Source organism: Vicia villosa, linkage group LG4 (genome assembly GCF_029867415.1).
Source record: "Vicia villosa cultivar HV-30 ecotype Madison, WI linkage group LG4, Vvil1.0, whole genome shotgun sequence".
Classification (NCBI taxonomy): Eukaryota; Viridiplantae; Streptophyta; class Magnoliopsida; order Fabales; family Fabaceae; genus Vicia; species Vicia villosa.
Window position 1 is genome coordinate 195,378,707 of NC_081183.1, and position 12,608 is coordinate 195,391,314.

A 12,608-nucleotide genomic window follows, 5' to 3' on the forward strand; every position below is an offset into this window, starting at 1 on the left:
TCTAACCGACGCATAGTTTCTCTTTCCTTCTTCTAACTTCATCAAAAGTTTCATACTTCCACTCTTTGATTCCTTCGCTGGTATTGCTAATATTTTGCAGGAAATTATCCTCATTGTTCCAGACTTGCTTAATCATATCATGGTATGTTTCTTTGAGAAGCCACGCATTCTCAAATCTGAAGGGTTTTTCTTTTCTAGCATTGACAATAATAGTTGGAACTATGAGAATAGAATGATGATCCGAGAACTCAACACGGGCCAAAACTTTTACGTATGCATTCAGGTAACTACATATCCATCTATCGTTACTAAGGACACAATCAAATTTCTCGTAAATGCGTTGCCCTCCATGAAAGTAAGGACCACGCCACGTAAACATTGGACCACGCGTCTCTAGATCATCAAGCTTGCAGCTCTGGATCTTGTTACGAAACATGTTGCATCTACTTTGAGAAGCTTGGAGCCCACCTCGTTTTTCAGTACTATTAGCAATATCGTTGAAATCTCCTTCTAAAAGGCAAGACTCCAGCATACTAGCAGCAATAACTTTAAGTTTCTCCCACAGGATTTTTTTCTGAGTCTCTTGCGGGTTAGCATAGACTGCTGAAAGTAAAATGCTTGCACAGCATTGTAATTCACGAAGAGGTGAAGAAATTGATCATCTAGTAACCAGCATTGAATTCTTTTTCCAAGCTGCAACAATACCGCCAGAAAAATCTCTATTCTCTACAACCATAGTGTCATAAAAAAACCTAACTTATCAAAAGAATGAACTAACTATTGTTTAGGGTTTAGCTATTGTTTAATTATTGATGGATGGTGTTATAAAGTTGTTTTAATTGAATTTAAACTACCTCTGACTATTACCAAAGTCAAAGCAAGCATTTTGGAGTTCTCAAGGTTTGTAATCTTTGCAGCTTTTTATTAGAAACATCATCAATAGCTTATATACAAATAGTTTGTGTAACATTTAATTAAGTCTTGAATATTTCTTTTGATTCATTCAACTTAAATCAATGAGCTTTTTGTTGGTATGAGATTCTATACAGAGCTTTGAGTTTCTGTTTTAACTATGTAGAAACATTAATTAGTTTTATTTTAAATGTTACTTGATTTTGTATTTCGGTTATTTGCTGGATTTTGTATTTTAGTTATTAGAATCCTAGTTTATTTGTATCCTGTGTCTCTAAAAAAGGATTTATTTTCATTTTAACTATTACCTGGTTTTTTTTTTATTATTTAATTGGTTTTGTATTTTGGGTTATTTAGCATCTCAATTTAATTAAAAGTGGATGCAAAGAAGATAGTCATATTAATGATAGTTTTATAGTTTAAATCATAAAATAGGTTAAAATTAACCGAACTTTAATTAAAGAATCAAATGATTCCAAATAATCCTGTTTTTTAAATAAAAATAATTCAATTATTTAGGGACAATTTTAAAATAAGTAAAATTTTGTTTAAATTTTAATTTTGAATTAAACTTTTAACTGGCTTAATAAGGCCCAACCTCCACAATAAATTCAAAAAAAAAAGTGAAAATTTGTGTTTGGGCCTGAATATCAATTAGCCCAATTGATTGCTTAACTTGAAAAATTTAACTTACCAACCCAAAAATTAAATCTGGCATCCCCATATTTTTTTAAAACCAAAAATACTCCTTGTCAAAAAATAACAACTTTTTTGAACGGAATTTCTAATACGAAGTTGAAAATTTCTAGTATATATGAAATTTCTGGTAGTTTATTTGAAATTTCCAATAAGTCACAATTTTTTTCGAAAATTTCAAAATCTACCATTTTGTATTGGAAATTTAATTGAAGGGTGAAATTTCCGATAGTGTATTGACTCAAAATCACCTCGATCCATCAATAACCGAGGTATATGTCCTGGTAGCGTTATCATTTATTTTTTTATAAAATATATAAAACCTATACCCTCGGTTATCCCTAAAACCGAGGGAATATAACTATGATAGAGTTTGCTTCGAATCCCAATCATTACATTTTATATTTTATTTTAATTTTAAATTGGTTTAGAGTCACATGACGGCTTTTCCTTTTACTTTTGTTATTTATTATTATTATTATTTAGGATTAAATATGTTTATGATCCTCCTAAATATCTCATATTTTTACTTTTAGTCCCTTAAAAAAATTCTTTTAAAGAATGATCCTCCTAAAAAATTTCATCCGCACTCTTAGTCCCTTATGCTAAAATCATCGCTAATTCAATCGCTAATTAGTAAACCATCGCTAAAATCGCCGCTAATTCTGTCGCTAAATTGCAAGAGGGACCAAAAGTGCGGATGGAAAATTTTAGGAGGACCATTCTTTAAAGAAATTTTTTTAAGGGACTAAAAGTGAAATATGAGATATTTATGAGGACCACAAACATATTTGACTTCAGCTGCAACCTCTATTACAAGGTTCGACGATGTGTACCAAAGTTACATGGCATTATAATTTATAAGGTAAAACCAAAGTGACTACTTTGATAAATAATTGAGATAAGGTTGACGGTGAATTGAAAGATAACATATGGATCGATATTACAATATCTATTATCATTTTTTTAATTTGTTTTACAAGTATATTTGATCATTTATTTTTTAGTTTAATACTAATATCAACTCTATTATATAAACATAGGAAGTTTTTATTGTTTCAGAGGATAAATGCTAAAAAAAGAAAAGGATTGAATATGTTGGTAAGAGTTGGAGGAACTTTAAGACACAACTCACAAAAGAATTTATTAAAAATCCAAAAGATAACGAAGCGCCCCCATACGTGAAGTATTCATATATTTATAAGAAAGTTTGAGAGGATTTTGTAAAGTCTCGCACCACTCCTCAATTCTTGGCTAAGGGCCAAAAAGGAAAAGAGAATCGAGTTTGAAATATCTATTTACATAGATTGTCTCGTGGAGGATATGATAAACTTGAACAGAAAACAATAAATGAAAAAAGAAAACAAAGGGAACTAGAGTTAGGAGAACCTGTTAGAAGTCTTGATTGTAGTCCATCTACATCGTCACACTATGAAAAATGGAAGAGGACATGTCAAAGACCAGATGACTCGTTCACATCAGAGGCTACACACTAAATGGCTAAAAATATTGTAAGGAGATACTTTTTTAACATTACTTATTTTTAGTTAATTCATTTTTAGGTAATTTAATATGTTGTAGGATATACTAGTTGAACAAACCAAAGTTGGTAGCTTCGTTCCACAAAAACTTCATGACATTTTGGTAGAACCGATTGGAACCAATGAGCATATTAGGCATGCCTGTGGTCTTGCAAAAGGCGTCAACTTGAAATTACATTCTGGACCATCGCAACCAATTTACGAAGCAAATCATACAAGAGAAATTAAAGAGATAGTTGCTAAAAAGATAGGGGTGTTAGAACAAGATTTGTTCTGATCAATTATCTTAGTTTTGATGATAACAATAATATGAATTTTGCTTAAGATAATATGGTACTCTAATCCAATGCAATTTCCTTTTCAGGAAATATATAAAGAGTATGCATAATTCAGCGCTCAGAAGCTTTGTCTCAAAGGGTTCAGCATGCAACATCAGAACATGGTCTGGCAAGACATCAGAAGATGGTCGAAGCAGAATCAGAACATGGGTCTATGGAAGCATCAGAAGAACAAGAGAACAGAAGCACTGAAGTTCTGATGGTATCACGCTCAGAAGCACTTCAAGGTCAGAAGATCAGAAGATGCTTTGCACCAAGCTGTTTGACTCTGATGATATTCAAACTTTGTATTCACAAACATCAGATCAGAAGAAAGTACAAGTGGCAAGCTACGCTGACTGACAAAAGGAACGTTAAAAGCTACTAAAGGCTACGTCAGTAGACACAGCATGAACAAGGCTCGAGGTAGTTGACAAAAGCGTATAACATTAAATGCGATGCTGTACGGAACACGCAAAGCATTAAATGCACTCAACGGTCATCTTCTCTAACGCCTATAAATATGAAGTTCTGATGAGAAGCAAGGTTAACGATTCTGCACCAAAAACAACTCATATTAACTTGCTGAAACGCTGTTCAAATCAAAGCTCAGAATCTTCATCTTCATCAAAGCTCATTACATTGCTGTTGTAATATATTAGTGAGATTAAGCTTAAACGTTAAGAGAAATATCACAGTTTGTGATTATAGCTTTTAAGAAGCAATTGTAATACTCTTAGAATTGATTACATTAAGTTGTAAGGAACTAGAGTGATCGTGTGGATCAGAATACTCTAGGAAGTCTTAGAAGTTATCTAAGCAGGTTGTAACTAGAGTGATCGTGTGGATCAGTATACTCTAGAAAAGTCTTAGAGGGTATCTAAGCAGTTGTTCCTGGAGTGATCAGTGTGTGATCAGAAGACTCTGGAAGACTTAGTTGCTGACTAAGTGGAGAACCATTGTAATCCGTGCGATTAGTGGATTAAATCCTCAGTTGAGGTAAATCATCTCTGCGGGGGTGGACTGGAGTAGTTTAGTTAACAACGAACCAGGATAAAAATAACTGTGCAATTTATTTTTATCTGTCAAGTTTTTAAAGCTACACTTATTCAAACCCCCCCTTTCTAAGTGTTTTTCTATCCTTCAATTGGCATCAGAGCGCCGGTTCTAAGGTGCAAGCACTTAACCGTGTTTAGAAAAGATTCAGGAAGAGAAAAACGCTTCAGTAAAAGATGGTTGATGAAAGTGAAAAGTCTACACCTGCATCTACATCTGGCTCTGCTGAGCAATACAACGGTAACAATGGTTATACTAGACCACCGGTATTTGATGGTGAAAACTTTGAATACTGGAAAGATAAACTGGAAAGTTACTTTCTTGGTCTAGATGGTGATCTATGGGATCTTCTGATGGATGGTTACAAACATCCAGTAAATGCCAGTGGCGTAAAGCTGACAAGGCAAGAAATGAATGATGATCAGAAAAAGCTCTTCAGGAATCATCATAAATGCAGAACTGTTTTGCTGAATGCTATCTCCCATGCTGAGTATGAGAAGATATCTAACAGGGAAACGGCCTATGACATATATGAGTCTTTGAAAATGACTCATGAAGGAAATGCTCAAGTCAAGGAGACTAAAGCTCTAGCTTTAATCCAGAAGTATGAAGCCTTCAAGATGGAGGATGATGAAGACATTGAAAAGATGTTTTCAAGATTTCAAACTCTTACTGCTGGATTGAGAGTTCTTGACAAGGGATACACCAAGGCTGATCACGTAAAGAAGATCATCAGAAGCTTACCCAGAAGATGGGGTCCTATGGTGACTGCGTTCAAGATTGCAAAGAATCTGAATGAAGTTTCTCTGGAAGAGCTTATCAGTGCCTTGAGAAGTCATGAAATAGAGCTGGACGCAAATGAGCCTCAAAAGAAAGGTAAGTCTATTGCATTAAAATCCAATATCAAGAAATGCACTAACGCTTTTCAGGCTAGAGAAGAAGATCCTGAAGAATCAGAATCTGAAGAAGAAGATGAACTGTCCTTGATCTCCAGAAGGCTAAATCAACTCTGGAAGACCAAGCAAAGGAAGTTCAGAGGCTTCAGAAGTTCAAAGAAATTTGAACGTGGAGAATCTTCTGATGACAGAAGATTTGACAAGAAGAAGGTCATGTGCTATGAATGCAATGAGCCTGGACACTTCAAGAATGAATGTCCAAATCTTCAGAAGGAAAATCCCAAGAAGAAGTTTCATAAGAAGAAAGGTCTTATGGCAACCTGGGATGAGTCAGAAGATGATTCAGACTCTGAAGATGATCAGGCTAACTGTGCGCTGATGGCGACAGAAGATGACGGATCAGAATCTACATCAGAATCAGATTCTGAAGAGGTATTTTCTGAACTTACTAGAGATGAGTTAGTTTCCGGTCTAACTGAACTTCTGGAACTCAAGTCTCAGATCAGTCTCAAATACAAAAAGCTGAAAAAGCTATTTGAATTTGAAACAAAGAAGCTTGAGTTGGAGAATTCTGAATTAAAAGAAAAACTTTTAAAATTATCCAATAATGTTGGATCTACTTCTGATTCAGAGAAATCCACTCCTAGTCTAAACCATATTCTGAAAGAATATGATTTAAGTTTCAGGAAGTTCTTATCTAGAAGTATTGGCAGAAGTCAACTAGCTTCTATGATATATGCTGTGTCTGGAAACAAAAGAGTCGGCATTGGTTTTGAGGGTGAAACCCCATACAAACTTGAACCTGTTGATGAAATGAAATTCACATACAAGCCATTGTATGATCAGTTCAAGTATGGCCACTCCCATGATATTAGGCACACTTCACATGCTCAAAGTTTTCACATAACACACACCAAAAAGCATGTGACACAACCTAGGAAATATCATGAAACTCACATTAAAAATTATCATGCTGTTCCTCCTATTGCTTACAATGTTAAACCCAAGTTCAATCAGAACTTGAGAAAATCTAACAAGAAAGGACCCAAAAAGATGTGGGTACCTAAGGATAAGATTATTCCTATTGCAGATATCCTTGACTGCAAAAAGGACAAGGCACAACATGTCATGGTACCTGGACTCTGGATGCTCACGACACATGACAGGAAGAAGGTCTATGTTCCAAGACCTGGTGCTTAAGTCTGGAGGAGAAGTCAAGTTTGGAGGAGATCAGAAGGGCAAGATAATTGGCTCTGGAACTATAAAGTCTGGTAACTCTCCTTCCATTTCTAATGTACTTCTTGTAGAAGGATTAACACATAACCTCTTATCTATCAGTCAATTGAGTGACAATGGTTATGATATAATCTTTAATCAAGAGTCTTGCAAGGCTGTAAATCAGAAGGATGGCTCAATCCTATTTACAGGCAAGAGGAAGAACAACATTTATAAGACAGATCTGCAAGATCTTATGAGTCAGAAGGTGACTTGTCTTATGTCTGTTTCTGAAGAGCAGTGGGTCTGGCACAGAAGATTAGGTCATGCTAGTTTGAGAAAGATTTCTCAGATTAACAAACTGGATCTGGTCAGAGGACTCCCTAATCTGAAATTCAAATCAGATGCTCTTTGTGAAGCATGTCAGAAGGGCAAGTTCTCCAAACCTGCATTCAAGTCCAAGAATGTTGTTTCTACCTCAAGGCCATTAGAACTCTTGCACATTGATCTGTTTGGCCCAGTCAAAACAGCATCTGTCAGAGGGAAGAAATATGGATTAGTCATCGTAGATGATTATAGCCGCTGGACGTGGGTAAAATTCTTGAAACACAAGGATGAGACTCATTCAGTGTTCTTTGATTTCTGCATTCAGATTCAATCTGAAAAAGAGTGTAAAATCATAAAGGTTAGAAGTGATCATGGTGGTGAATTTGAGAACAGATCCTTTGAAGAATTCTTCAAAGAAAATGGTATTGCCCATGATTTCTCTTGTCCTAGAACTCCACAGCAAAATGGAGTTGTAGAACGAAAGAATAGGACTCTGCAAGAAATGGCCAGAACCATGATCAATGAAACCAATATGGCTAAGCATTTCTGGGCAGAAGCAATAAACACTGCATGCTATATTCAGAATAGAATCTCTATCAGACCTATTCTAAATAAGACTCCTTATGAATTGTGGAAGAATAAAAAGCCCAACATTTCATATTTCCATCCTTTTGGATGTGTATGCTTTATTCTGAACACTAAAGATCATCTTGGTAAGTTTGATTCCAAAGCACAAAAATGTTTCCTTCTTGGATATTCTGAATGCTCAAAAGGCTATAGAGTATACAATACTGAAACATTGATTGTAGAAGAATCAATCAATATCAGGTTTGATGATAAGCTTGGTTCTGAAAAACCAAAGCAGTTTGATAATTTTGCAGATTGGGATATTGATATATCAGAAGTTGCTGAGCCAAGAAGCAACGCATCAGAAGCAGAGCTTCTCAGAAGCAAAGAATCTGAAGATCAAGTATCAGCTTCTCTGGAGAATCTAAGCATTTCTGAAGAACCATCTGTCAGAAGATCATCCAGACTCATCTCTGGTCATTCAGAAGATGTCATTCTTGGAAAGAAGGATGATCCAATCAGAACAAGAGCATTCCTTAAGAACAATGCAGACTGTCAATTAGGTCTTGTGTCTTTGATCGAGCCAACTTCTGTTGATCATGCTCTAGAAGATCCAGACTGGATAATTGCTATGCAAGAAGAACTAAATCAGTTTACAAGGAATGATGTTTGGGATCTTGTTCCTAGACCAGATGGATTCAATATAATCGGCACAAAATGGGTCTTCAGAAACAAGCTCAGTGAGAAAGGTGAAGTGGTAAGGAACAAAGCCAGACTGGTGGCTCAGGGTTATAGTCAGCAAGAAGGGATTGACTATACAGAAACCTTTGCACCAGTGGCCAGGTTAGAATCTATTCGTCTATTAATTTCATTTGCCACTCAACATAACATCACTCTCTATCAGATGGATGTTAAGAGTGCCTTCTTAAATGGTTATATAGATGAAGAAGTTTATGTCCATCAACCTCCTGGTTTTGAAGACTCTCTGTCTCCTAATCATGTTTTTAAACTAAAGAAATCATTGTATGGATTGAAACAGGCTCCCAGAGCTTGGTATGAACGCTTAAGTTCTTTCCTTCTGGATAATGGTTTCACTAGAGGAAAAGTGGACACTACTCTCTTTTGTAAAACCTTTAAAAGGGATATTTTAATTTGTCAAATATATGTAGATGATATTATTTTTGGAACATCTAATGCTACACTTGGAAAGGAGTTTGCTGAGTCTATGCAGGCTGAGTTTGAAATGAGCATGATGGGAGAACTCAAGTATTTCCTTGGAATACAAATAAATCAAACATCAGAAGGAACGTATGTTCACCAAACCAAGTATGTGAAGGAACTTCTGAAGAAGTTTAATCTTCTAGACTGCAAAGAAGCCAAAACTCCTATGCATCCAACATGCATCCTAGGTAAGGATGAGGTAAGTAAGAAGGTAGATCAGAAGTTATACAGAGGTATGATTGGATCTCTTCTATATTTGACTGCTTCTAGACCTGACATTCTGTTCAGTGTTTGTTTGTGTGCTAGATTCCAATCAGATCCTAGAGAATCTCATTTAACTGCTGTTAAGAGAATTCTAAGGTATCTGAAAGGTACTACTAATGTTGGCTTAGTTTACAGAAAATCTAAAGAATACAACTTAGTAGGATTCTGCGATGCTGACTATGCTGGAGACAGAATTGAAAGAAAAAGTACTTCAGGAAGTTGCCAATTTCTTGGAAGTCATTTGATCTCTTGGTATAGCAAGAAGCAAGCAACTATTGCTCTATCAACAACAGAAGCAGAATATGTCGCTGCTGCTGGTTGTAGTACACAGATGCTCTGGATGAAGAGTCAGTTAGAAGATTATCAGATATATGAGAGTAACATTCCTATATTCTGTGATAATACTTCTGCTATATGTTTATCTAAGAATCCTATTCTTCATTCAAAGGCTAAACATATTGAGATTAAACATCATTTCATAAGGGACTATGTTCAGAAGGGTGTTATATCTTTAAACTTTGTGGATACAGACCATCAATGGGCTGATATCTTTACAAAACCCCTGGCTGAAGATAGGTTTAAGTTCATTCTGAATAACATCAGTATGGATTTATGCCCAGAATGAGAAGATGAGAAGTTCTTACGTATGAGTATCTTCTGAAATGAATGTGAATTTTTTTTAAAATCAGAAGTTCTGATTGAAATCTTTTAGAAATTATGATTCGGTTATTACTAACGTTTCATTGTCTAAGTTGATTCAAAACCTCTTTTAAAGCAAAACAGCTGTAACGTTTTATCTCGGGATGGTAAACCTGTCGTTACTATTCATGGATAAGCGCGCGTGCAGTTGAAGGGACGCCGACCATAGGTAACTGTGCTAGTCACCTCATTTGTCTTTATTATCTCTCCTCATGTCACGTAACATTAAATGCTATTCATCATTCGTTTCATTTTATTCTCTTTTAAATACTCTTCAAACGCTTCTCCTTCCCTCATATATTTTCTCTTTTACACTCTATCTGTGTTCTCTTTCTCTATCTCTTTGCATTCCTCATCAAGTTTTTTTCTCTCTTTCTTCCGTTTTCGTCTCTTGCTCAAACAAGTTTTTTTCTTTCTTTTAAAAATCCTAGCTCAAACCTAGCGTTCACCCTAAGCCTGTTGAAGATCTATGACTCAAAGGCGACAGATCTCTGCATATCTCGGGATGGCTCTCCTAATACCTCTCAAGTCAGACCTCTTCTTTGATGTTGTTATCAACTTTCACCCAAAGACAGAAGACTTTCTTGAGTTATGGGAAGAGGTTAAGAATAATATTCTTAACTTCTATGTTAAGGAAAAGCCCCGTTTGCAACATTAGCTCTCTGTCTGTGAACTGTCCCTCTCTTCCTCTTTGGTCTCTTGGATCTCTCCTACAGTGGAGGTTCTAGTCTGGAAGACAAGAGTCCACAGGGATTCTTGATGGGTTGACACAGAGTGTGTCTTGCTAGGGTGCTGTTTTTAATTTTTGTAGTCATTTCCTCTTGGGATGACTTTTTATGTATTTGCTAGGAATGTTTCTCATCTTGTTAAACATAAGAACCTTTTGTAATATCTTTTGATTATCAATGAAAAGTTTCTTTGTTTTACATTCCAGTGATTTTATTTGTCGTTTTATTCATCTGAATCTTTTGAAATATTCTTTTTGATGTTATGACAAAAAAGGGGGAGAAGATAAATGATAAATGATTTGATTAATCTATCAGTTGCTGGGTAAAGCTCCCATACATTTACTAACAAGAACTGCAAGTTCTATATGGTTTAAGTGTTTTGCAGGTATAAAGAAGTGAAGAAAATCTTCAAAGCATACACAAGAAGCAAAACCATAAGAAGTGTTATTCTGTAAAAAGAATAAGCTCATGGAAACTGAAGCAAGCTGAGTGCTATCAAGCTTCAGAAATCAGAAGCACTGAAAATAGAATTTAATCCATATCTGTCTATTTGCTTTGACAAAATTCTATTTGCTCTGATACATTATTTTAGCCTATATGGCTCTGATACATATCATGTGTTCAAATATACATTTTATGTTCTGACTCGTTCATGCTGACTTTTGTCGTTTAGTTTTTGTGCTGTAACATTTCAGGATGTAGAGATGCTCTGATGATGCTCTGGTACATTCAACAATGTTCTGATACAAATCTAGCATGAAGTGATGTTGGTAGAAATTCAAAGCTCTGAAGCTATCCGAGGGAAGCAGAAATCAGAAGCTGTGAATGTTCTAAAGATCCAGAAAACTCAAGTTCTGAAGCTGTCCTAGATGGAAGCAGAAATCAGAAGCTGTGAATGTTCTGAAGATCAAAGAAATTCAAGTTCTGAAGCTGTCCTAGATGGAAGCAGAAATCAGAAGCTGTGAATGTTCAGAAGATCAAAGAAATTCAAGTTCTGAAGCTGTCCTAGATGGAAGCAGGAATCAGAAGCTGTGAGTGTTCTAGGGATCTAAGGAAATTCTAGTTCTGAAGCTGTCCAATGGAAGCAGAAGTCAGAAGCTATGAATTCTCTGAAGACAGAAGCTTATATGATCGTCTCTACCGAAATAATCAGGGAAGTCTTTTATTAAAGTTCTTCGAGTATTTATTTCAGGGGGAGATTATTTATCTCAGGGGGAGATTGTTAATCTCAGGGGGAGACATATTCATATGCTTATGCTATAGCTGTGTAATTTGTCTTTTGCCGTCTGCTCTTTCTGATCGCAAATTCATATCATTTATATATGTTTTTGTCATCATCAAAAAGGGGGAGATTGTTAGAACAAGATTTGTTCTGATCAATTATCTTAGTTTTGATGATAACAATAATATGAATTTTGCTTAAGATAATATGGTACTCTAATCCAATGCAATTTCCTTTTCAGGAAATATATAAAGAGTATGCATAATTCAGCGCTCAGAAGCTTTGTCTCAAAGGGTTCAGCATGCAACATCAGAACATGGTCTGGCAAGACATCAGAAGATGGTCGAAGCAGAATCAGAACATGGGTCTATGAAAGCATCAGAAGAACAAGAGAACAAAAGCACTGAAGTTCTGATGGTATCACGCTCAGAAGCACTTCAAGGTCAGAAGATCAGAAGATGCTTTGCACCAAGCTGTTTGACTCTGATGATATTCAAACTTTGTATTCACAAACATCAGATCAGAAGAAAGTACAAGTGGCAAGCTACGCTGACTGACAAAAGGAACGTTAAAAGCTACTAAAGGCTACGTCAGTAGACACAGCGTGAACAAGGCTCGAGGTAGTTGACAAAAGCGTATAACATTAAATGCAATGCTGTACGGAACACGCAAAGCATTAAATGCACTCAACGGTCATCTTCTCCAACGCCTATAAATATGAAGTTCTGATGAGAAGCAAGGTTAACGATTCTGCACCAAAAACAACTCATATTAACTTGCTGAAACGCTGTTCAAATCAAAGCTCAGAATCTTCATCTTCATCAAAGCTCACTACATTGCTGTTGTAATATATTAGTGAGATTAAGCTTAAACGTTAAGAGAAATATCACAGTTTGTGATTATAGCTTTTAAGAAGCAATTGTAATACTCTTAGAATTGATTACATT

The 12,608-nt window shown here is 35.6% G+C and overlaps 1 protein-coding gene across 1 annotated transcript; it reads right to left on the reverse strand.

The window, feature by feature from the left end:
* Position 1: 1 nt before the first annotated feature.
* On the reverse strand, positions 2 to 736 carry LOC131598639 (uncharacterized). Its single transcript, XM_058871220.1, has 2 exons — positions 706 to 736; positions 2 to 603 (listed from the first exon to the last, which is right to left on the reverse strand). Exons 1-2 carry the CDS (start codon positions 734 to 736, stop codon positions 2 to 4), a joined length of 633 nt encoding a protein of 210 aa, XP_058727203.1.
* Positions 737 to 12,608: the final 11,872 nt, after the last annotated feature.

What these genes read in the sequence shown, in the direction of transcription:
- LOC131598639 (XM_058871220.1), bottom strand. Translation starts at nt 736, where the DNA reads ATGGTTGTAGAGAATAGAGATTTTTCTGGCG. An exon ending in GAATAGAGATTTTTCTGGCG is followed by an intron (nt 604 to 705) that starts GTATTGTTGCAG and finishes TTTTACTTTCAG; the next exon opens with CAGTCTATGCTAACCCGCAA.